Source organism: Ranitomeya variabilis, chromosome 2 (assembly GCF_051348905.1).
Source record: "Ranitomeya variabilis isolate aRanVar5 chromosome 2, aRanVar5.hap1, whole genome shotgun sequence".
In the NCBI taxonomy this organism is placed as follows: domain Eukaryota; kingdom Metazoa; phylum Chordata; class Amphibia; order Anura; family Dendrobatidae; genus Ranitomeya; species Ranitomeya variabilis.
This window is the reverse complement of record NC_135233.1, coordinates 972186170-972211636: the sequence shown is the minus strand read 5'-3', so window position 1 is coordinate 972211636 and position 25467 is coordinate 972186170. Positions and strand designations below refer to the sequence as shown.

The 25467-nt window shown below is 41.0% G+C and overlaps 1 protein-coding gene across 1 annotated transcript in view; it reads left to right on the top strand.

The window, feature by feature from the left end:
• The window catches only part of WWTR1 (WW domain containing transcription regulator 1), a 110787-nt gene extending 85621 nt beyond the window's left edge, over window positions 1–25166 (top strand). Inside the window, exons 3-6 of the mRNA XM_077290845.1 lie at window positions 1474–1679; window positions 14115–14248; window positions 14338–14450; window positions 18933–25166. Of these exons, the coding sequence (XP_077146960.1) occupies window positions 1474–1679; window positions 14115–14248; window positions 14338–14450; window positions 18933–19114 (635 nt within the window). The 3' untranslated portion in view covers window positions 19115–25166. The remainder of the gene's footprint in view (window positions 1–1473; window positions 1680–14114; window positions 14249–14337; window positions 14451–18932) is intronic.
• Window positions 25167–25467: the final 301 nt, after the last annotated feature.

The following is a 25467-nucleotide window of genomic DNA, read 5'->3' as shown; positions in this document are numbered from 1 at the left end:
CCTTGCTCAATGCAAGTTTATTGAGCAAAACAGGACACAGTCTTGTCGGAACTATACAAATCGCAGCCTCTGCTCCCGGAGTACTGCACTCTGCGAGGATTCACAAGTCTGTAGTCACATAGAGTTTGTCATGCAAGCCAAAGTAATAGAAAAGTGGATGACACATAGGGGTAAAAGTATCTTCATATAATGTGTGTGTAAGGGATCTAAATTCATTCAAGATTTATTCCGACCCCTGACATCTATCATGTGTGTTCAAGGAAAAGGGGGTCCAGTACCACACCCAAGCAAAATGGCCAACAGTGGTCAAGAAATGTGAGAAAAGGAGAGACCGCTTTGGGCATGCTCGCTGCTTTCCCTGCAGTAGGATTAAGAAGCAGTGCACCACTAAGAAAGGTCCCTTTTGAGAACTTTCCATGTGTTGTTTTTTTTCCAGCTTTCCAGGGAGCAATTTAATTATCTGGTCACTCCCATAGATATAGTTTCAAATTCAAGAGAAATATGTGGCTGGGATTAGCTGAGGTTCGGATTGTATGCGTCTTTGGTGGGTGGCCTGGGGACACGCAAAGTGTTTCCTTGTTGATTCTACAAAGACGTAACTCTAGCCCATCAGCTCATGTAAATGAATGCATTAAGTTCTATTCTAGCTTGAACACATAATTATTATTATTACTTGTAATATCACAAAGCGTCTTCTGTTCTTTGCCTGCCAAAACTTTATTAATCAACCATATGTTTGTTTAGCATCGCTTTACCTGTCAGTGCTTGCCTTATGAATATCTATTGTAAACCCTATATCCACTGGGCAGCCTTGTTTACATGGGAACATCATACATGTAAAGCACTGTATGGCATAAGTATTTTGGTGGATTTCGTATGTTATATAAAACTTTAGTGCTAATGATGGAATGTTAAATCCTAACAATAAACCATAACATTCTCAGGTGGGAGAACTCCTTTAGTCTGGTCTGGAGTGTTCATGGCATCAGACTGTCATGATTCTCATGCATACGATCCCATAAGAACCCATATAACGTGTCCCTTATTTGTGGCACATACAAAACACCATTACCACAGGCAGATGATAGTTAGATGTCTTCATCATGACTTTTTTCATTGTCCACCATTCCTGAGAGCTTTGCTTGTGGAAGTGTCCACAATACTTGCACGTTGATCACCTCTTCTTTAACTACTGTTAGTAAAAAATAAATTTTATAATTTTAAGCTAAAAATAAATGGAATGGAAGAGTAAATAATTCCTGCTTTGATCTGTGAACTCCTTTATCCTCCTAGACAATTATACGCTACATGTTTCACGTTACAGCCTTTACTCTGAGTACACCCCATGATTCCTACAGTTCATTGTTTCATAGATTATTGTTAGTACTGGTTTTTATAATGGAAGTTTCCATAAACATTATCACACATGAATATTTAGTTATCTCTGATTGACCCATCTTCCTTCTATTCTAGTTCTGAATCATCAGCATCAGCAACAGATGGCTTCCAACCCAGCCATATCGCAACAGACTCACCCTTCCCAGAGTCATCAAGCTGCCCTAATCAATTTGCCCAATGCGCTCACCACCCAACAACAGCAGCAACAGAAACTCAGACTTCAGAGAATCCAAATGGAAAGAGAACGGATCAGAATGCGACAAGAAGAGTTGTTAAGACAGGTGAATGCATAGTGTCATGTATGGTCGGTGGTGTTTCAGTGTTACAAAGTCTTATGCCGCCATGGTTACAATGCAGATAAAAAAGACATGCACCTGTTCCGTATAACTAGATGGCCCCTTAGATGAAGCCGGTTACGCCCCCGACATGGTCAAGGTGACTAGTGTAGAGATAGTACAATGTTAGGGAGAGATAGAGTTGAAAAAGAAGAAAAAGGAGCACTCACCGTCCGTGCAAAAGTCCGTTTATTGATGTGGCATCAGACCCGTAGAAGCGCAGGAGCGCGAAACGGCCGTCGTCTCATTCCACAACTTCTCCCTGCCATGCTCCGCTATTTTATTGTAATGCCACATCAATAAACGGACTTTTGCACGGACGGTGAGTGCTCCTTTTTCTTCTTTTTCAACATTATTATTGGCAACTGTTTTTTCTGAGTGAGCACCCTGGTCCTTAGTGGTGGCTATACGCTTTTTTCTGAAGAGGGGTGAATCAGGAGGATCAGGCTGAACGTTCGCCCATTTGTGTTCTTTATAGTTTGGTTAGGGAGAGATAGAAACAATGATGGTATACTGTTACTGTTTTATAGAGTCCGCAATACACAACTTGTAGTACAGCCTACATATGCATTGAACTGTACAGTGTTACGCCCAATGTCGCCAGCATTCATGCGGCACGCCAGCTGATCACCAAACATATTCTATATTGTGATATACAGTATGTTACAGCAATGTGATGATCAGATTTAGTTTGGTATCAATACAGTGGCAACTGTTTAATTGTAGCAGAACTAATTATTGTAAAATGGAGTTTAAATAAATTACAGGGGGAAAGGTTTATAGAACTGTAATTGAGTTTGTACCCATTAACCAATTCTCCAATAATCAGTAATTCATATGTCTACTTGTAGCTTCACTCTATTAATGAAAACACAAATAATACTAAAGTACATGTAATAATTCTTCAATTATTGCTTTTGACCTTAAAGCGAACCTGTCAGCAGGATTTTGTTAAGTACCTTATATACACTGTCAGGTTGGCGCTGTTAAACTGATTAACATGATATCTGGGGTGATGAAATCCATCTTGTGGTTCTTGTGTAATCAGTGTTAGAAGTTTTCAGTTAAAGAGATGCCCATTCTCTGGGGCAGGACTGTAGGCAGAGTCTTAGGGTATGTGCACACGTTGCAGATTTGGATGCGGATCCGCAGCAGTTTTCCATGCGGTGTACAGTACCATGTAAACTTATGGAAAACCAAATCCGCTGTGCCCATGCTGCGGAAAATTCAGCACAGAAAGGCAGCGATTTATTTTCCGCAGCATGTCAATTCTTTGTGCGGATTCCGCAGCGTTTTACACCTATTCCTTTATAGGCATCTGCAGGTGTAAAAACGCAGGCAAAATCCGCACAAAATGTGCACAAAATCCGACTTTCATCTCAAACCTGGACAATACCTTTAAAAGGGATTACAGTCATTTTTTCTTTAGAAAAGTCAGATAGACAGCAGATTGCAAACCGGTGCCGAGACCAATTTTCAATAAAAAGTTTTTAATTACCGTATATACTCGTTCATAAGCCTACCCGAGTATAAGCCGAGGTACCTAATTTTGCCATTTAAAACTGGGAAAACTTATTGACTCAAGTATAAGCCAGGTATGCATTGTCCCCTAATCCCTATTCTGGTATGCATATCTCCTCATCCCTATCCTGGTATGCATGGCTCCTCATCCCCATCCTTGTATGCATGGCTCCTCATCCCCATCCTTGTCTACATGGCTCCTTATCCCCATCATTGTCTGCATGGCTTCTTATCCCCATCCTTGTCTACATGGCTCCTCATCCCTATTCTTGTCTGCATGGCTCCTCATCCCCATCCTTGTCTGCATTGCTCCTTATCCCCATCCTTGTCTGCATGGCTCCTTATCACCATCCTTGTCTGCATGGCTCCTTATCCCAATCCTTGTCTGCATGGCTTCTTATCCCCATCCTTGTCTACATGGCTCCTCATCCCTATTCTTGTCTGCGCATGGCTCCTCATCCCCATCCTTGTCTGCATGTCTCCTTATCCCCATCCTTGTCTGCATAGCTCCTCATTCCTATCCTGGTATGCATGGCTCCTCATCCCTACCCTTGTATGCATAGTTCCTCATCCCTATCCTTGTATGCATGGATCCTCATCCCTATCATTGTATGCATGGCCGCCATTAGAAAAGCATAAAAAAAACAACAACAAAAAAACACCCTACTTATCTTCCCTGCTCGCCCTCACTGCATCTTGTTCCGGTGCCCACAGCTCCTGCAGCCGGGCGATCATGTGTCCCCTCTCATTAAGGTAATGAAAATTCACTCCACTCCACACCTATGGGAGTGAAGAGAGGTGAATATTCATAACTCTTTAAGTAGCGCGCACTCGTGATCGCCCAGCAGCTGCTGGAAGCCTAAACTGTGAGCCGCCAGCTCCTGCCTCCTGTGACCCGCTGCTCCCCCTCCCCCGCCGTCTTCTGGGACAGTGACTCGAGTATAATCCGAGGGGGGCATTTTCACAAAAAATGTGCTTATAAACTCGACTTACACTCGAATATATATGGTAGTTCACATTTTACTTCCCTTTCTTGTTTTCCTCTTCCCCTTTTTTCTATAATGTAATATTATTGGTGTACACTTGATGTAATATCAGATTAAATTTAACTCACATTATTTTTTTAACTGGATGGTGGGCCCTCAGCTCCATGTTATTTTGCTCAAGGTAGTCAAGTAACATTCTTCTTGGTAGCAACCATAGGACTACTATTACAGATTTGTTCAAATATTGCTTTTTACTTTTTCAGCCAACAAGTGATCTTATGATAATGAGAAGCAAAGGCAGATGACCACATTTTTGATCCAGGTCCTATCGATATCATATTGGGAAAAAAATGGTTTGCACTCGGACCAATGTTATTCAATGGGGCATTGCAGATGGAAGATTTTTTTCACTGACAATCTGTGTGTGAGAAAAATTTCAGCATGCACGATTTTCCTCCAGGAATCCATTGAGACACTCCCATTCAAGTCTATGGGTGTGAGAAAAAAATTGTATACTATCTTGAGGCACAAGTGAGAAAAAAAAATCACACTTAACTGGATGAAACTCTGCATGATTTTTTATACGCTCGTGTGAACCTACCCTAAGGAGGTGAAAAAACAACATGGATGAGTAGATTGTATACATTGAGCTCTTGACACCCTACTAAATAACAAGGAAATAATACAAATACAGTATAAAATATGCACAAAATACATAAATCAAACATTCACTTGATAATATGAAGCATTACCCAAAGTATAACCATGTGTGTAGACCTCATGACGCCATAAAGGCAGCAGAAGCGAACCACTACTGACTAATAAGGTTGGGCGGCAAACCTTGGTTTTACTATCAGCTGTGTCTACATCAGAGATGCTTTCAGCTTCATGGATAAATTAACATTTTACTATGACTTTAGCGGGCACCACAATATGATTTGTTGCCCTGTCTGGTAATGTCTCCATCTTGTAGGTCATTAAGTTTCTTGGGTAGAAAGACTAGAACTCTGAGATACAAGACCATCTCCTTAGCATGGGGCACCTTTACTTTTGGCCCCTGAGTGGGGGAGGAATGCACACTGGGGCACATGCAACCACTTCTTTATTACCATTAGGTCATCTTAGAGATGTCATCCTGTCCTGGTCATTATCTGTAGAAATATGATTTATGTTTACTCCTTAGTTTCTGGGAGCAGATGTGTAATCGCTTTATACTTGACACATGCAGGTTTCCAGATTTAACGTTCTTGAAAAGACCCCATTTTTTGAGTTACTTGACGTATGTGTACCAGCCGTCGTCCTTCTTCCCACATAACAAAACCACCGCGTTGCTAATCCTTCATTCTTGCTGTTTTATCCTTAATGTAACCTGTCCAGAAAACTGCTGAGTTAGTACCTGGAGCGGTTGCTAAGTAACTGGAATGAGGCGGAAGGGTTTGGGTGAAAGGGTGTGGAATTCCTTTGGCAGGACTCTCCGGGCTCTTTTTAGCCTGACAGCAGCGAGTAGCCAACCACTCCAGCCCTGACAGCTGCTGTGCAAGGAGCAGACACACCCAGCTGAGAGAAAATACCACATTCAGGAGATTGGCCTCTTGCTAGGTGAAGTCTCAGACTCCCTCTGGAAGTTAGCTAAACTATGTTTATGTGCAAATGTACAGTTCCAGCTGTTACGGTATGCTAAGAGCTGTAATTTTGCAAAAGTCCCAGTTTAGAGATCAATTCACCTTGGCTCATGTGCATGATTATATTGTACGAGTTGTACAGAATAGTAATAATGCAATAGGCCCGTGTGGAACCATACTGTACCTCAGGTCACCTCCGATTTCACACAAAGGTTTTCCATACGAATCTTGTGCCATGGTCAGTTGGATATCGTATTAGGGAGCTAATCTTTCAACAAACATTGCTTCTAGAGCAGGACATCTATGGCAACATATTTGTGCCATATAGTGGCACAGAGATTGCCTTCAGGACATTAAGATATCTTTGGCATTCCTCCTCCTTGGACAATCTATTATCAGAATTCGGATTTGCCTTTGTATTGCTTCTTTTTAAAAAAAAAAAAAAAAAAAATCAGTCAGAATGATTCCTTCTTTAAAGCCCCACTTGGACATCCTGTTTTCACGTATATGTTCTGTCTGCATTTATCACATATAGATTACATGGCCATTATAGTCTATAGGGCTTGTTCACAAATTAGTTTCTTTTGGGGACGTGTCCTATTTTTTAATCTAGTTTGCATATCAAAATTGCTATTCAAGTGAATGACTCTGTCAAATAACTGCAAAGCCCTTGAAAGCTATCCATATGTCACTCAAGTCCTGTTCATTTTTTACCATGTTAGGCTTTGTTCACACATCAGTATTTTTGATTAGTATTTAATCAGTATTTGTATGCCAAAACCAGGAGTGTCTCCAAAACACAGAACAGTTTTCAATCTTTCAATTTTAGTTTTTCTCTGTAAGTTCTACTCCTGGTTTTGGTATGAAAACACTGATGCAACATACTGACAAAATACTGACTTGTGAGTAAGCCCTAATGAGTAAGAGATTTTGTTTTTAATACTAAAAGAATAGATGTCAAAACGCGATTATGAGACCCAGTTTTTGGGCTCCACATTTTAAATAGGGTATTGGGACGTAGAGTCAGTTCAAAGGCGACTATTACATGGGATGAAAGGCCTCTCCTATGATGAGAGGTTGGAAATGTTGGGCTTGTTTACCTTAGACGCCTCAGAGGCAGTCTCATTTTCCATATGTTTCAGAACATAAGACCCACTTTTTTCTCCGAAATTTGGGAGAAAAATTTGCAGTCAGCGTCAGGAAAATGGTGCCGGTTGTCTACTCATGCACAGATTTAGATCTTGGCTTAATGTCCAGCTGAGATCTCAATCTCCACATTTTCCACCTCCGGCGCCATTTTACTGAAGACCATCGGGAGATCAATGTGCGCACCACCAGGGACTCCGCACCAGCCTCGCACCACCAAGACACCCCTTCCTCCCTGCCCAAGGTCGGCAGCATCGCATCGCCCAACTCCTGCTGTCAAATGATATAAATGTGATCCCGCTCCTCCAACATTCGGACTGTAAGAAGCACCTGTGACCCCTGACATGCCTGATCCTGCTGACAGGTTAAAAATTCTTGGGGTGCGTCTTATGGTCCGGTGCGTCTTATAACACGAAAACTACGGTTTCTGTATAAATACATGTGTGGTCAATACAAATGACTTGGCACAATATTTATAAAAAGGCCTGATGGTTTTCTCACAACAAATGGCATTGTGGTTATATAATCCAGTGCTAGAGAATGTATAACCAGCGGAGAGAGGTTGAACTTACTGGACCCATGTTTTTCTTCTCCTGATGTAACTGAGCTCTGTGTGCACTAGGGTGGACTGTAACTATATAACTATTTACACACTGGGATTGAATACACAGAAGATTTCCCACCTGGATTTTCTGGACACAAAATACACTATGTCACACAGTAGCAGCATTGTGGATGGCATTTTCCAAAATCTTATTCACACTGCAGAGAAAATCCACAGCTTGAATTGAGCGGCACTGCAGATTTTAAACGTGCATCATGTCAATTCATGCTGTGTATGCAAAGGAAAAGTTAAGATATTCAACAAATCCTCAGCATTTTCTTATTGTGGTTGTATCCGTTGGAGAGTTTCCACAGCAGAAAAACCACAGAGGGAAAAAAAACCACCGTGCTACAGATTTTCCCACACATTTTACGTTCGTTGTGAAATTTACAACATAAGATGACAAAGCCTAGAAAGCGGATACAAAGTATCCAGAACACGCCACTCGAGAGAGGTATATAAAATAGCAATTTTTATTCAAAAGTCAATACATATAACAAAGAAACATGAATCAAGGGTTAAAACATGAGACATGTAGGAGGGAACAATCAAAGGAGGAAATTACTCAAGTAAGAATGAGTGGTGGAGTGGAATAGTAACAGGCTGCGGGTAACGAAATAGTAGTACATTAAGTGGGTCCTAAAAAGACCCAGGATGTCAGGCAGGTAATAAAGTGCATATGGTACCGACCGTAATAGCCATTCAGACAACCAAAAAGTATGTATGTTAAAGCTTACCCATATTGCAGTGTAGACGCCCATCCACAGTACCACAGACGCCCCAACGCACGTTTCGCGGATGTGTGCTTGCAGAATCTCTCTCATATAGGACACAGGAGATCTCGACCAATCCTTCTTGTGTAAGGGGGTAGATATTTGTCCGCAGAATGATTGTTTGGTCACAGTTATCTATTGTGTATGTGGGCTTTAAAGGCTTGTCCACTTTCAGGAAATTGGATCCCAAACACTGTGAAATAACTAAAATAACAAGCACAGTGGATGTTCACCCTCCCTGGGTCCAGAGATGGCTCTCCGCGGTTGCTCTGGTCTCAGTGTTTTAGATGCAGGGATGAGGTCATGTTGACAGCACATATGACTGCTGTACCTAACCCCTGAGATCAGCCGATGTAGCCAAATCCCTGAAACTGGAGGATGCAGCGCTGGACCAAAAAAGGGTGAGTACCTGATGAGTTTCATATTTTAGTTATTTTACCAGGTTTGGCGTCCACTTTCCTTTAACAGACCAGCTGCTTGATATACCACAACCAGACCAGTAAATTAAATATGGTGGCATACCAGGAGGAAATGTTTAGGAAAGACTTGTTTAGCTATAAGGTTAGCAACCCTTTTACTGCTCTAGGCCAGCAAGCGGATTGTGAAAGGAACACGCAATTAAAAAATGGAATAGCAGCTGCTGCAATGCCTAAAATAGAGGGAGAAAAACTTGTTTGAACTTGTTAAGACCTCTAGTGCATTTTTATCCAACACATTCATGAGACGAATTTACAGTGCAATCCAATGACACCCAGAGATGGACCCTGAGCCGCCACAGTTATTACTGACTTAAAGCTGCCATGCAAGGAACAATCAGAGAGAGCTAGCGTGTGGATGAACAATTCTTAGTTTACCCAGTTTATTTACTGCTAATACCTTAATTATTTGGATTAAAGGTGTGTTATTTCACTGATGTCAATTCAAAGTAAAACCGTATACCTTTAAGAAATACAAGCACTTAGGAAACCGCATACCCCGAGTGTGTGTAGGTTTCATTAGGTAACATTTTATTTTAGAAAAATATATTGATTGTAATCAAAAGAAATATATTTGTATTCAATCAGGGCAAAGTATGTGAGATCTCACTAGGCTAAATTCCCATTATGAGCTTTTGCAGATTTTATGCACCATTTCTGCACCCATTAAGTAAAATAGGTTACTTTATTTTTTTGGGGAAATATGCAGCATAAAAAACTTGTCAAACCTCATGGTGGGAATGTAGCCTCAAAGGGATTTTCCGGCCTTTGGCTACAAGTCTGCAGTCACGCTCACATTCAACATTTTTCTATTAGGTTCTGAGGAATAGAAAAATGTCCAAAACTGATCTTTTCTTTACAGATACAAGTGGAAGCAGAGGGATTTTAGTTATTATTTTGTGATCTGTCAAAAATTCCAATTTGTTCCAGTTTTTAGAATTGAAGAACAAAAGTTCTGTGTGATATGCTTTTTATCTAAAAACGGACATATAATGGAACCCAGCCGGGTCCCGTAGTAATCAATAGGGTCCCTCTATTTCCGCTGGCAATCATTATGCAGCAGATCTGGTTTAGGCTAGTTTCACATTTGCGGTTAAGTCCGCAGCGTATCTTCTGCAAACGTCTGATAACGCAGCGTTTTTTATCCGCATCAGCTTACACATGATGGTAAAAAAAACCGCAGCGTTTGCATGCTTTTTTACATGTGGTTTGCTCTTTTTATGTGCTTGCGTTTGATATTTCCAGGAGGGTGTGTCTTTAATGGGCATGTCTAAATCAGTTCCTGGACATGCGCAGTCCGAAGTACGCAAGTGCATCAAACGCATGTGTACGCAAAGACATGTGTACGCATGCGCTCCCATAGACAGTAATGCGTTTTTTTGCCGCATTCCTTGCACTAACAACCGCATACGTTTCTAGGCGGCAAATTGACCCCTCTAAAATTACTACATGTAGCGTTTACCGTGCCAAACCGCAGACGACGAAACGACGCATGCGTCGTCAAACGCGGCAAAACGCAACCGATCGCAGACACATGCGTCCCTAATGTTAAATATAGGAAAACACAACGCATGCGGATAATTGCGGAAGAAACACTGCGGACACAACCGCAAATGTGAAACCGGCCTTAGACATTAATTCCAAAAACAGAACAAACAAATTAAATTTCCAAAAATGTGAACATAGCCAAAAGTTTGTTAATTTCACTATGCTTTGTACATGCTCTATACTGCGCTGCCATGCAAAAAGTCTCCCTCCTCCTATGTTTATGCAGAAGTGGACCCCCTTGATGTTTGTATTGTGCTTTCATTGTGCTCTCACAATGCTGAGATGTGTATTGGCTTGTTGACCTTTCCTGCCATATTCACAAGGCAGGACAAGTAAATAAGCCCCAATGCAGCACATCCCCAAGACATACCATCCTTATCTCATCTGTGCTGAGCTCAAACCTCCCAGTACAGGAGCTTGGAGACTGCTCTTTGCTCTAGCTGGGGAGTTGCAGAGAGTTGGTAGCCATGTAGAGCCTCTGGCTATGTCCTGAGTATCCTACATACCACGATGCAAAGTCTGATACCCAGAATAATCCCCTCCAGTTATGTAGCTGCTCCCCATAAGGGCTCCCACCTATAGATTGTCATCAGAGAGTTTAGTATTACTTGTACATTAGCGTTGTTCTTTTGTGTCTTCTGAAGGTTCTGCGATAGAACTCATAATAACTGTGACCATGATAAATGTCCCCTCTTCTGATGATTAAATATATGGCTGTGTGCACACAGGGTTTTTTTGAGGTGGTGAAAACGACAAGTTTCATAGTGGATTCCATTTCAGGAAACTCTTCTTCTTTGGGAATTTTTGCAAGAGTTTTTTTATTTCCCACTTTTGAAGAGGTTTTTCAAGTGTTTGTTCACAAGTTGCGTTTTTATTGCATTTTTTAATGCAACTTTTACACTGCGTTTACATTACCAGCACAAGCTATGAGATTTCAGAAATCTCATGCACCACACACATTGTTTTTTTTTCCTGACTGATTTGGAAAACTGTTGCATTTTTGCAAACTGCAGCATGTCCCTTCTTTCAGCGTTTTTGCAGCATGTTTTCACCTGCAAGTGCAAAACACAGCAAAAAACGCAGGTATCAGGTTTTCTTGTGTTCTTGGTGCAAAAACCTTACTGGCAAGAGAGCAGGTTTTGGCGTGCAGAAAAAAAAAATGCTATGTGTGAACATAGCCTTATTTTATTGGAAAGTTTTTTGGAAACTTTTGATGCCTACTTCAGATCATTTTCCTCTTCAAATAAGTAATTTTCTTCCACCAGGTGATTTTCAATACCTGAAACAGGAAAACACTCAAAAACTGGATATAAGAAAACAAAATTATTTTCCCATGGAAATGAATAGAAAGAGTCTTTCAAGCATTTTGTGAACCATTTTTCAGGTGTCTTATGACGTGGACCCGCTCCAAAAGGCTCAGTGTGCATATGCCCTAAAGCGCTAATTTCGTCTATTTGTGTCTTATACAGCAATGACTCTCTTGTGAGGTTGATTAGATAAGAGATGCAAAACTTTACATTTTACTAATTAGTTTCTTCGGTTAAGGTACCGTCACACTAGGCGATATCGCCAGCGATCCGTGACGTTGCAGCGACCTGGATAGCGATATCGCTGTATTTGACACGCAGCAGCGATCTGGATCCCGCTGTGAAATTGCTGGTCGCTGCTAGAAGGTCTGCACTATATTTGGTCGCTAGGTCGCCGTGTATCGCCGTGTTTGACAGCAAAAGCAAGGATACCGGCGATATTTTACACTGGTAACCAGGGTAAACATCGGGTTACTAAGCGCAGGGCCGCGCTTAGTAACCCGATGTTTACCCTGGTTACCAGCGTAAAAGTTAAAAAAACAAACAGCACATACTCACCAGCGCGTCCCCCAGCCTCTGCTTCCTGACACTGACTGAGCGCCGGCCCTAAACTGAAAGTGAAAGCACAGCGGTGACGTCACCGCTGTGCTGTTAGGGCCGGAGCTCAGTCAGTGTCAGGAAGCAAACGCTGGGGGACGCGCTGGTGAGTATGTGCTGTTTGTTTTTTTAACTTTTACGCTGGTAACCAGGGTAAACATCGGGTAACTAAGCGCGGCCCTGCGCTTAGCAACCCGATGCTTACCCTGGTTACCCGGGGACCTCGGCATCGTTGGTCGCTGGAGAGCGGTCTGTGTGACAGCTCTCCAGCGACCAAACAGCGACGCTGCAGCGATCGGCATCGCTGTCGCTATCGCTGCAGCGTCGCTTAATGTGACGGTACCTTAAGAACAGGAGTAGAGAATGAAACATTTTAGTAATATAAAAGGCTTTTCTGGTATTAAAACACTTGCCGTGTCCTTTGGATAAGCCATCAGTGTTGTCTGAAGGGGCTGCGGTACTCCACTGATCTAGCGGCTGAATATGGCACGTGTGTGGCACTGCTGCTCACCCATGTTGTGATGATTCCAACAGTCTATGAATAAATCTGAATTGTTTTAGTCCCAATTTTTATATACAAAGTTCTGCTCTGAAGACATTTTTGATTTTTCGTGAACCAACTGTTTACATGCATCTAGCATGTGACCACTGCAGCAGTCGTGCCGTATTTCTGGCATCATGGCTTCCTTTACTAAGCGGTGATGCTGGTAGTATGGCAGGCAACTGCTGTAGCCACTGATTGGCATTGATGAGCATTGATGGTAGATCAACTCTGGATCATCAAGAAAAAGAATAAAAATCGAAAAAATTCATAAATTGGGTTACCCCTTCAGTTTTGATTGTTACTTACTAGTGATGAGCGAATATACTCGTTACTCGAGATTTCTCGAGCACGCATGGGTGTCCTCCAAGTATTTTTTAGTGCTCGAAGATTTAGTTTTCTGCGCCTCAGCTGAATGATTTACATCTGTTAGCCAGCATAAGTACATGTGGGGGTTGCCTGGTTGCTAGGGAATCCCCACATGTAATTAAGCTGGCTAACAGATGTAAATCATTCAGCTGCGGCAATAAAAACTAAATCTCCGAGCATTAAAAAATACTCAGAGGACACCCGAGCGTGCTCGTGAAATCTCGAGTAACGAGTATATTCGCTCATCACTAATTGTTACCTTCATTGTCCACCCCTCCCCCCCAAAAAAAGGAACTAATTTTTTTATTGTAACTTTCTTTCACATAAACTATATAAAGATATATTATGCTGAAAGGTTGCAATTAAAGAATATAATTAACGTACTGCCTAGAAAACTGGGTGGAATAATGATGTTAATGAATGGAGCATAAATAGGTAGACTGAGATAACGTGAGCGCAGGGCACGTGCTCGGATACTCCCATGCTTTCCTTTATGACGCCCTCTCCATTACTCATGTGTCTGTCAAAGTATAAGAGATGATGATGCACCACCTCTGTGCTTCACCCACCCATTGTTTCCAGGTTTTTGGGACAAATGGAAACTTATTATGGCACTTTACTTGTGTGCTGTTGAATTAATACATTTGGATTTTTTTTGTCTGACTAAAATATAGTATCCTGGCCTAAAGCAATCCAATCACCTGTACGAGGCTCGGTAACTTCTGTAAACATGTGTAACCTAATTATAATATGTAACCTACACAGCAGTCTGAATGAAGTTTCGTCTGAGCTTGTGATCATTTCATCATCTATATAAATCTTTGCACATGAGAAGCCTAGATCTTATGCACCGTTGCACACGTGTCCTGAATTTTAATTTTTTTTATCCAGGAAGCTGCTTTGTGCCGACAAATTCCAATGGAGTCTGAAAACATTGCCCCTGTGCAAAACACAGTAAGCCCCCCTTCCATGACCCAGGACATAAGATCCATAACAAACAATGGATCAGACCCTTTCCTCAGCAGGTAAGTTGATCGTTACAAAGAAGATATGGCCTAGATATAGAATATAATACGTATTTGCTAATTTCCATTCAATCTGCTTTCCTCCATAGTGGACCATACCACTCAAGAGAACAGAGCACAGACAGCGGGCTTGGCCTGGGGTGTTATAGCATACCAACAACACCTGACGATTTCCTTAATAATATGGAAGAAATGGATACAGGTAAACACAAATTTTTTTTTTTTTCATCAAATAGCGATTTTATTTATTGATTTGAAAAAAAGAAAATTATCAATTAGATATGCCTCACAATAACCCAGGCAGTGAGGCAAACAGCGATCTATATATGAAAGTGGGGATTAGTAACCACTGCCCTCCCATGGCTGCCTGGCATACAAATGCTTTGCCACAATCCATATAAACAAGTGGCTGTACTGCCCGACACAACACACGTCATGGGGGTACCACGACAGAATATGGTTTCCTCTATTTCAATAGTCAGAAGATGGCGGCATTGGCTACAAGCACGCCTGCACTGCTTGGACCTGCCTTGCTTTCCAGTTTGCTATGCAGATTTTTCTTGTTTGTTGGTTGCAAGAGTTAAACTCTCCTGCTGTCTCCTAAAACCTTATATCCTGAGTTATCTCAGCTGTTCTGATTTCTCCACTCCCCTCTGGTATAATTAGTCACCTCTTAGCTTTGGTACTTGCCAGTGATAGCTTGCCATATCTTGGATTTGCTTTGGAGCTGTGCGCTGTGGAAAGAGGAGTCGTTTAGGAGTTATCTCCAGAGAGTGCTGGAAGTTTGTCTGGTGTCTTTTTATCTCCCTTTTTGGTTTGCCTCTCCCTTCCTTTCCCTTTTTGTACCATTCCATAGACTGGGTGCGCGTTGAGCGATTGCTGTTTTCTTTTACTGTTGTCTGTTTCCCTTTGTGTCTGTAATATAAAGCAAGACTAGTGTTCCTGCTGCCTCACGCACTAGCCAGGGCCGTGCTCAGAGCAAGATAGGTATAGGAACGTGATCGCCACACGGGATAAAAGTACCCATCTAGGGACGCCAAGGAGCTGAGGGTTGCGCAGGGCAAGTTTCATGGGTTGTCCCTCAAAGCTTTCCCTAGTGGCAGTGCTCCCCTTCCCATCTATCTCACCGTGTGCCATCTGGCTCTTAGAGCATGACACCGCATGCATATGTCATTAAGGTTTTGTTTTTCCACTTTTTTGGCGAACTGGAGAAAAGCCTTACTCTGGATCAACTAAGATTTGGTTGATAAGTTTGACCTGAATGGACAATTGCTCAATCCCCACAGAGCAGGCATATTGACAGCAGCATATCTCAGTTTTCGCAGATGTACAGGCACTGATTGTGCATAAACAATCCAATCAGCTAACAAATGTGTGTTGCTCGTTCAGTGACTGATCGTGGCATGCCTACACGAGCCTGTGATTGGGATTGGGTGTTCTTACAAATGCCCGTCCTGTAGATTGCTGCCCCATTTGAAGGGCATTTACATTTTAGTACTATATTCTGTTAAAAAAATGAGCTTTCTACACTTCTAACTCAACTGCAATTCTTCACAAAAGGTAGCTTATAGGAATAGTGGTAACAATGGAGCCCTGTCAGACAGAAATGCCCCCCAGGTCTGTCTTGTTTTTTCTGGCACTTTGCTGGGTTAGAACTTCATAATTATTTTCATTATGTAAAGAAACTTGCAAAGAACTGCACAAGTATAATTATACTACACTTACACCGAGTTCCAGGCTAAAGTATCTGCGGCAATGCACATCTTGTCCTATTCTTGTCACCCACATCTTATTATTCCTACAGATCTCTTTCTTCCTCTTAATTAGCTGGAGGTTTTTTCTTCTATTTTTATGTAAAAATATTGGACATAGTAGAGTTGGGATTGCATTTGTGTATTGTGTTGGACTATATTTCTTCTTGTTGACTCTGTTACATACAGTATAATACCTTTTATATACGGATGTTCTTCTTGTGCGCCTTTTCCTATGGAACATTGGTATCCATTTTCCCATTTTAACCAGCAGATTTGGGGCTAGTTTGCAGGTTACTAGCGTTCTATAGCTGCTTGGCTGGTATAATGAAAAGACGTTTACTGGGAGGAAATGAACTTTATTCCTCCCGGCAGCCTCTGGCTTTCAGTCATAGGGGTGCGACCGATGTGGCTTCAGTACATAGTGAGTGGCGGCTGTAACCATGAGTTGGCACATTAGCTAACGGCCATCTCTGACATATCAATGCAGAGCCGCCTGTCGGTCCAAGTGCCTATGAATCTGCAGATTAACCCCATATATGCAGGTTATGGCTAAACTGACATGTCCACTAGTCATCTTTTAGAACTGATCCAGAAGCAATCCGTTGCCAAAAAAGTTGTCCAGTTGCAACTTTTTTTGTCTGCTTGAAAAAAAGTCTATGGAAAAAGGATCTGTTAATTAGCCATCCATTTTTTAACAATGAAGTCTGTAGAAAATGGATTTGTTAAATAGCCATCCATTTTTCTCCCATTTGAAAAGGATTCATTTTTTGCTTACTGGAGGTGGAAAGATAAATATGTAACACTAGATGGTAGCCCGATTCTAACGCATAGGGTATTCTAGAATATGTATGTAGTTTATTTATGAAGATTTTAGAATAATGCAATTTATACACAGGATTCGGCCGGCCGCGACCAATTAGCGAACCGTGGTTCAAATCCCGAGCCAATTTGCGGCCGGTCTGTGCCTGTCGCTGATTGTTCGCGGCCGGCCACGTAGTATATAGCACAGCCACATAGTATATAACAGCCCACGTAGTACATAGCACAGCCACTTAGTACATAGCACAGCCACGTAGTATATTGCACAGCCACGTAGTATATAGCACAGCCCAAGGAGTATATAGCACAGCCATGTAGTATATAACACAGCCCACGGAGTATATAGCACAGCCATGTAGTATATAGCAAAGCCCTCGGAGTGTATAACAGCCCACATAGCATATAACACAGCCACTTAGTTTATAACAGCCCACATAGCATATAACACAGATCATGTAGTATATAACAGCCCACACACGCAGTATATAACACAGCCCACGTAGTGTATAACACAACCCACGTAGTGTATAACACAGGCCACGTAGTATATAACAGTCCACATAGTGTATAACACAGCCCACGTAGTATATAGCACAGCCCACGTAGTATATAGCACAGCCACATAGTATATAGCACAGCCCACGTAGTATATAGCACAGCCACATAGTATATAGCACAGCCCAAGTAGTATATTGCACAGCCACGTAGTATATTGCACAGCCACGTAGTATATAGCAAAGCCCACGCAGTACATTGCACAGCCCACGTAGTACATTGCACAGCTCACGTAGTACATTGCACAGCCCACGTAGTACATTGCACAGCCCACGTAGTATATTGCACAGCCCATGTAGTATATTGCACAGCCCACATAGTATATAGCAATGTGGGCATCATATCCCTGTTAAAAAAAGAATTAAATTAAAAAAAGTTATATACTCACCTTCTGTTGGCCCCCGGATGCAGGTGAAGCGTTTACCGATGCTCCTCGCGCTCCGGTCCCAAGAGTGCATTGCGGTCTCGCGAGATGATGACATCGCAACACCACTACGTCATCATCTCACGAGACCGCAATGCATGGAGCGGTCACCGGAGCGTCGCGAGGAGCGGGAAAGGCCTGTTCCTGATCCGATGGGCCAACGGACGGTGAGTATATAACTTTTTTATTTTTTTAAATTATTTTTAACATTAGATCTTTTTACTATTGATGTTGCATAGGCAGCATCAATAGTAAAAAGTTGGTCACATAGGGTTAATAGCAGCGTTAACGGAGTGCGTTACGCAGCGGCATAATGTGGTCCGCTAATGCTGCCATTAACCCTGTGTGAGCGCTGACTGCGGGGAGTATGGAGCGGGCACTGACTGCGGGGAGTAAGGAGCCGCCATTTTGCCGCCGGACTGTGCCCGTCGCTGATTGGTTGTGGCTGTTTTGCCAATCCGCGACTTGGGATTTCCGTTACAGACAGAAAGACAGACAGACAGAAAGACGGAAGTGACCCTTAGACAATTATATAGTAGATATATTACTGGACATGTAAACTTTCAAGTAATTATCTATTTGAAACGGATCCAGGAAGCAAAAAAACGGATCAAGTTGAAATCAGTTTTCTTAGAACGGATCCAGCAGCAATCAGTCTTATCGAATGATTACTGGACTTGTGAACATAACCTAACCGTGTTGGGATGCATGACAGGTTCCCTTTAATCCATTCATGTGAACAAGACTGAGCTGTTGATTGATGGGAGAGACAGTCACAGATCATATATTAATTATCTATGCTGATGAAAGGCAATCAATTGACGATCCCAGAAAGCCACATTAAAGTGTTCAAAAGTTTTATTGTATGTTGTAGCACTTTAACGTCCTGTAGATCAGTGATAGGTTAGGGTCCTGAGACCTCCTTGATTGTTCAAAAGACTGTAGAAGCACTGATCTCCTACATGAGCATTCACGCATCAATGTCCATGTCCAGATAGAAAGTCTGTGGGTCTGTACATCATTATACATGAGTTTCTTCTCCCTGCTGAGTACTTTACATAGTACATGTTTAAAGTTCTACAAAAGTTATTCCCAGTTATTTTTATAATAAATTGCTCATTTCTATCTACAGGTGAAATTCTGGCACAGCCAACATTGAACCTGAATCCACAGACACGTTTTCCAGACTTTCTTGATGCTCTTCCGGGGACAAACGTTGACCTGGGAACACTTGAGTCTGAAGATTTGATTCCGAGCCTGAATGATGTGGAATGCGTATTGAACAAAAGTGACACCTACCTCACCTGGCTGTAGACGCTGGTTCTCAGGCTGACCTGGTCCTGATTTCTTCTCTTTCTGATAACCTAGCTTTATGTTTTCTCTTGTGGAAATATATGATGAGCCTCATAAAAAAAAGTTGTTCTGCCGAATGGCCTACAGCCGTAATTCAACAGATCATTGTCAGAAAGAGATATACTTGTTCTTGTATAGAGTTTCTTTATTGTATCACCACTACACCAAGGCTGGGAGATTATCTACAACAACCTGTGTCGGAGCTGTAGGAGGCCACCCAGAGTCAGACCTGTACATGGTCTAACTTATTTAGGATGCTAGGTGATTAGTTACAAGCAGATCATCATACACAACATCGGGCAGTATACTTTATTTATAACTGTAGAACCTAATGCATTTAACCCTTTTAACATAAGCTTTACAAATCATTGTAATTTTACAGAAAAATGTGCTGGAAATAGAATAACAAGTAGATTGTTTTTATGCCATGCTACCTAGGATGTTCTCTTTTTTTTGTGTGTGTGATTTTTTTTCTTTTTTTTTTTTTTTGCCGAAGCACAAACATTATGTTTAGAGTTGTTCTTCAGTATATTACTGTATAGCTTATAGATGGGGAAAAAAACATTCTTCCAAGTAGCATTATGTTCAATAATCGTGAGACACTACAACATTGACCAGTTTTGGTACTAACTACCACCGTTATTTTTTTTTTTTTTAACAATGTGACTACAATCTTTTTTTTAAAATTTCCTGTTATTTTTAATGCATATTAGATTTTATTGTTTATTGTATTAAGCACTATTTTTTTAACTAATTGTAACTGATAATTTCAGGCTTTTTTATAATACAATGTAACAATTTCTCTGACACTATCAAAGGGAGTATTTTATCTACAAAATTAGGTATTTTCTCAAGTGGGTTACTGAAAATATCTCAAAATTGGAGGGTGATTAAGAAATCCGTTTCTGTATGATATATACTGGAACCCACATTTATGCATTGTTGTTACTTATAATGTTTGATATGATTAAAAAAATATATACTATTTGTCTATCCTGACCTTCCAACAGTGAAATATTATTCATTAGCTACAGTTGGAGAGCAGGGACTATCTGCAATATATTGTATATTACGTTGGAAATGCGGGACTGATGAAGCATTGAAAATATCAGTTATAAAGCATAGTCACATAATGCAGATGACGTCCTAAAAATCCATAATACTTTTTGAATCATTATATTATAATATTTATATCGACAGACTAAACTTTATTTGTAACTTTTTGAATAAACCCATTTTAAAGGCATTATTGATCAAAGTCTCTTGTATCTACAAGAGCTACTCTTTGCACTTACGGCGGGTCTATGGGCTTACTCCCTCATTGTGGTCTTGCAGTACGCCTGCTCATTTGCAGACATGTTTTACTTTGGGCAGATGAAGAATGGCTCACATTTTGAAAGTGCAGTTACTGGAAACCAGGGTTTTTTAATTAGCATGGAGATGGATATAAATATATCTTAATATTAACACTTTTTGGTACTGTAGATCTATATAAAATAATCTACCGTATTCATGATCTAGTGCTCCTTTGCGTTTGGACAAATCTCAGAGAGGTATAGCATTTTATCCAAACTAATACAGTTCACTTTGTTAAGCAGGATCTGAGGAGGCAATGCATGATATTGAAGGGGGTCTCCACCTTGGACCATTCCTACTTCAGCTGTAAGAATCTGATATTAAGTGTTACATTTCCCAGCAGCACCACCACCACAATGAAAATGAAGTATTGTATAGTGTATTGTCTGTGTATGGTCAGATAGGACAGGTCATCTTGGGAAAGACATACTCTTTTCCAATGCTCTCAACTTTCACCAAGAAATGAGGATCCTTACTAGATGATATCTTCTCAGTATTCCATAACAGGACATATGGAAAAGTGTATTCTAATGTGGACAAAAGGGAAGGCCAAGCACTAGGCACAACGTAGTGCATCAGGTTCGCTTCAGAGTGGCCCTTTCCATACAGCTAATAGGAACTGGTGACAAGTGGAGGCAAATGCCTTTGTGACGTCACAATAGGAGTTTCTAGGCTCAACCCAATGAATGTCTATTTTACGAGCCCTGAATTTTGCAGCTAATAGCTCAAGAGTATGACGAAATCTCCATTGTGAAGTATTAACTGTTGGGAACCATCAAGGGCATCTATTTCCTAAGTCAAGGGCCAATGGGTACATTTACATGGAAGGAGATAGGACCGTAAAGAATGCTATAAATGCATTGCATGAGTTGGAGCCAAAGCAACGTTTTAATCATCTGATGGGGATTTGCAGGTGAATAATTTATGATATCAGAATTAGATTGTAGAGTTGAGTACTAGGTAGCGAGGCTACACTGAGGATTGATATTATATAGGTCGCTTATGGAAGGTGGGTTTTAGCCATAGACTAGAGAAAGTAATGTCATTATGACTTGTGAAATAAATCCTGTTAGATTGCATCTGTCATTAATGAATTAAACAACTTGTAATGAAACATTTGATACTCCATTTTCTAACTTTATTACTTTACTTTTAATACCGGGTTAGTTTTTTACAGCACGTTGCATGGATTGTGAGCAGTTCAGGTTTTGAAGGTTGAAATACTAAGGAAATGTAGTGGTGTCAGGACCACTGAATTACAAGAGAGCTGAAGCATTTATAGCCGTGCAATATGAGAGGTCTGAAAATAAGTCTGAGATCATTTACAGTATACTTGGCTCATGTTTAAATGCAGTTTGATATGTTTCCTGCTGTACACCAACGGGGACAACTCTACCCTGACAACAAACAGAACAACACACAAATAAAACCGCAACCAAAGTAGATGCCACGTTGCAGTAAAGGAGTGAAAATAATATGAAAATGTGACATTTCCAGCTCCAGTCAGCACGAACACAATGTTAACCGCCCTGATTACTATACATACAACCACATGCCAGATCTCTAGCGTTCGGTCTGCATTGCCATTGTGGACCATGTAAAATGCAAAAATCATTAATAAAACATTCTTCTTTGGACAATGTATAAACTGCTCTCATTTTGCTGTACAGGTACACATGGAGTCAGTATCAAATCAAGTTACTTTCATGCCACAACTGAGGCTTTAAAAAAATAAAATACAATTCACCAATCCCTCCCCCATTTCTTTTCTAATACTTAATACCTAATAATAGTCCAGACCTACATGTGCCTGTATTTGCCTTTGTTTGGCTACAGTGGCCATATCTGTTCTAGCAGAGCAGGAAATTCTGAGACTAGCCCTCTACCGTCTGCCCGGTGAGGACTAGCCCTCTACCGTCTGCCCGGTCAGGACAGGTGTGACCACTGTAGCCAATTATTGGCCGTAATTGTGATGTGTTGGTCATCACTGCAGCAAAGTGATTGGTTGAATATGACCATCTGGATGGAGCAGGAATGTACAGAGGATGGCAGGGACTGAGAAGTGTTGGAATAAGAACAGCAGGGGATCAGTGATTTTTTTACTTAAGGAGCAAGATAACCCTTTTATTATCAGTTATGTATTCTAAAGTGTTATGGATGGTCTCATGCAGCTGAACAAAATGGCAGTTGTAGACTATAACCTACCCAAATCTTTTATTAAAGACTACCACTGATGATGGGATATAATGCTGTAGGAAGTAGGTAGCTACAGTATGTGCAGGCGACAGAGAGAAGAGGGCCCCTGTCAAGAACAATATATGGGTTTTTATAGGTCTAGATGCAAGCTGGGGTTGCTTTGGAGGTGGAATTGGGCCCCCTTACCTCTTGCATCAATGTTGTGTTTGCCCCTGCATGTCTATATCAACCATATTAATTGATGAATAACATTAATTAACCCATTAGTTCTCGCATATGAAATTGCTTGTGTTGAAAGTAGTGGTGATGTTTTCTCATGCCTCATTCTTCATGAATATGAAGCAAACGTCACATGCCAAATCCCATGTCATGCACTAGACCCTTAGAATGTTTTTCTACCATGAGTCCCCTTTGATGGACCCATGATCTGACCTACACCTCCCAAATGTAGCTTTGTATCTTCTGGTCCTGTGATATCATCAAAGTAGGAAGTGGTTATGTCTGATCATAGAGAACAGAGTAGCCATCAAAGGATTGTAAAGTTCATGTGATCGACATAAGAAACTAGACACTGGGGCCTAGGGCACTTAACCACTGGAAACACTTGTGAGAGGGCCATGGAGAGGCAATCTGACAAGTCACACTCATGGCAGATTTCCTGGTGGTGAGCTAGTGACTCTCACACACTCCTTGTTATGGATCCCTTAGCCTGACCCAGACTGGTCCAAGGAGGAGCAGGTGAACCCCAGTGGGTCCTTGTGCAGGAGTGATGTTCCAACTCACTAGAAACAGAGACAATGGTTTTTTCAAAACTAAAGGAGTTTTTTTTTTTTTTTTATGACCCCAAGATTTCCAAAACTTAGGCTACAGCAAAGTGGCTGAACTATTATTAAAACTTAGCATTTAATGACATATAAAAAATAGCTCAAACAACAATACAATCAATAACAAAGACACACACTATATATAAAATCACAAAACAGAGCTGGGTATCTCATAACTCAAGATTGTTAGTGCGTAAAGGTCACAAAACCGCATGCACTTTGTGCTTGTCCAGATATAGGCTTAAAATATTGTAAACTCAATGTGCCTGATATCAATCCATGTGAAGATCACATGCAGCTATACACCTTATAATAGAGAATAAAAATACAGGAGAGGTCTCACCAAAATCCTTTAGGCACTGGCAAATGTTTCAGATGGGTCCTCAAATTAATAGGAGGGCGAGCATAGTTCTAATGTCCATCTACCATCCTTATTTAGTAGATAAAAAGCCAAGGACTACTCCAAACGTGTTTCCTCATCTGTATTCATCAGGGGAGTGTTATGTAGTCGTCTGTTTCATGTGGCTCAGTACATGAGTTACCTGCCATATGTCGTCACAGTTGAATGGAACCCTCTACCTATACCTTGCAATTTTCCCAGCCTATTTCAGTATGTGACCTGCCGGACGATCCCTTTCATTTCTGGGCACTGAGGCACGTCACTTCTGGTGGTCGGAACGCACTTCTTGGTTGCGTTCCAACTGAGTCCAGCTATATGTTTAGTAGATGGTACAATAGACTTGTTCAATAACAAACTACCCACTGTATTATATAACAAGCAGAGGTAAATTTGTGAATGACAGTAATGTAATATTTGCATGTGCAAAATAGTGGACCCACATAGTAAATGTTACTGGTGGGCCCTTGGAACCCCAGTCTAACACTACCCTTAGCTGTCCACTCCTAACTAACCACACATTGAATGTAATTGAGAATTAATGCAATAATATTCTTTAACGCCATATACCGGTAATAATCATCAATGTTGTTCTTGTGGTTACAGTACATCTTGCCTTAGAGAGTCAAAGTCTAGCCTCAGTCAAAACAGCAACTTGTCCCCACAGTTTGATTTTTCTAAATGTTAGTGATCCTGGGATTTTGTCTAATTGACAACATTCAGTAGTTTGGATAGGAAATACTGCAGCTGACAACCCTTGGCATCCACATATATTCTTCGACTTTCCTTAAAAATTGTCAGTCTTCTTTAGTGACAATTTCAATTTTCCATATTGAGCATAAAAATTAAGATGTGAGTCTATGATCAAAACAGGTCTGATACATGAGACCCAATGTGTTTATTGCATATATAACCGTGTGGTTAGAGGTGTAATTATAGTGGGTGCAAGGGTGGTATTCTCAACCATGCCCTGGAGCCAGTGCGCCCAAATGTTCCTTTTGGCCCATATGAGAATACCAATATTATTAAAGACCCATGATATTTGGGGGCCTCGGAGATTTTGCATTTACTTCAATTTATGCTGTTAAGTATTGTCGCTGAAACAAGTGGTTCCTGAAGCTAGGAAGAAGGAGGCCACAGAACAAAAAATGTGGGATCTTTAGGGTTAAATACAGAACTGCATTTGAGGCAGTATATTTTATCATTTTTGGGTTACAAAAAAAGTAGTTTTACATGTGGAGTTAAGCTTTAAGTGATTGAATGTGAAGTTGCACGTTACAAACACTATTGTCACTATTGTGTCGCCCTGTGCTGACCGGCACTACATCAGTGCAGTGTATTGTTGAGGTTTTATTGCATGAAATGATATTTTTATTTTGTACCATGTAGTTTTTAGACACTACAGTTAAGCAGAATTGTTCTGTAATTTGTGCATTTTTCTTCTGTACTTTATACTCACTTGAGTAGTTTGTTTTTCATCGGCATATGAACGTATGCTGCCTATGAAGCCAAGGGCCGCATGGATGAAACAAATTGCTGAT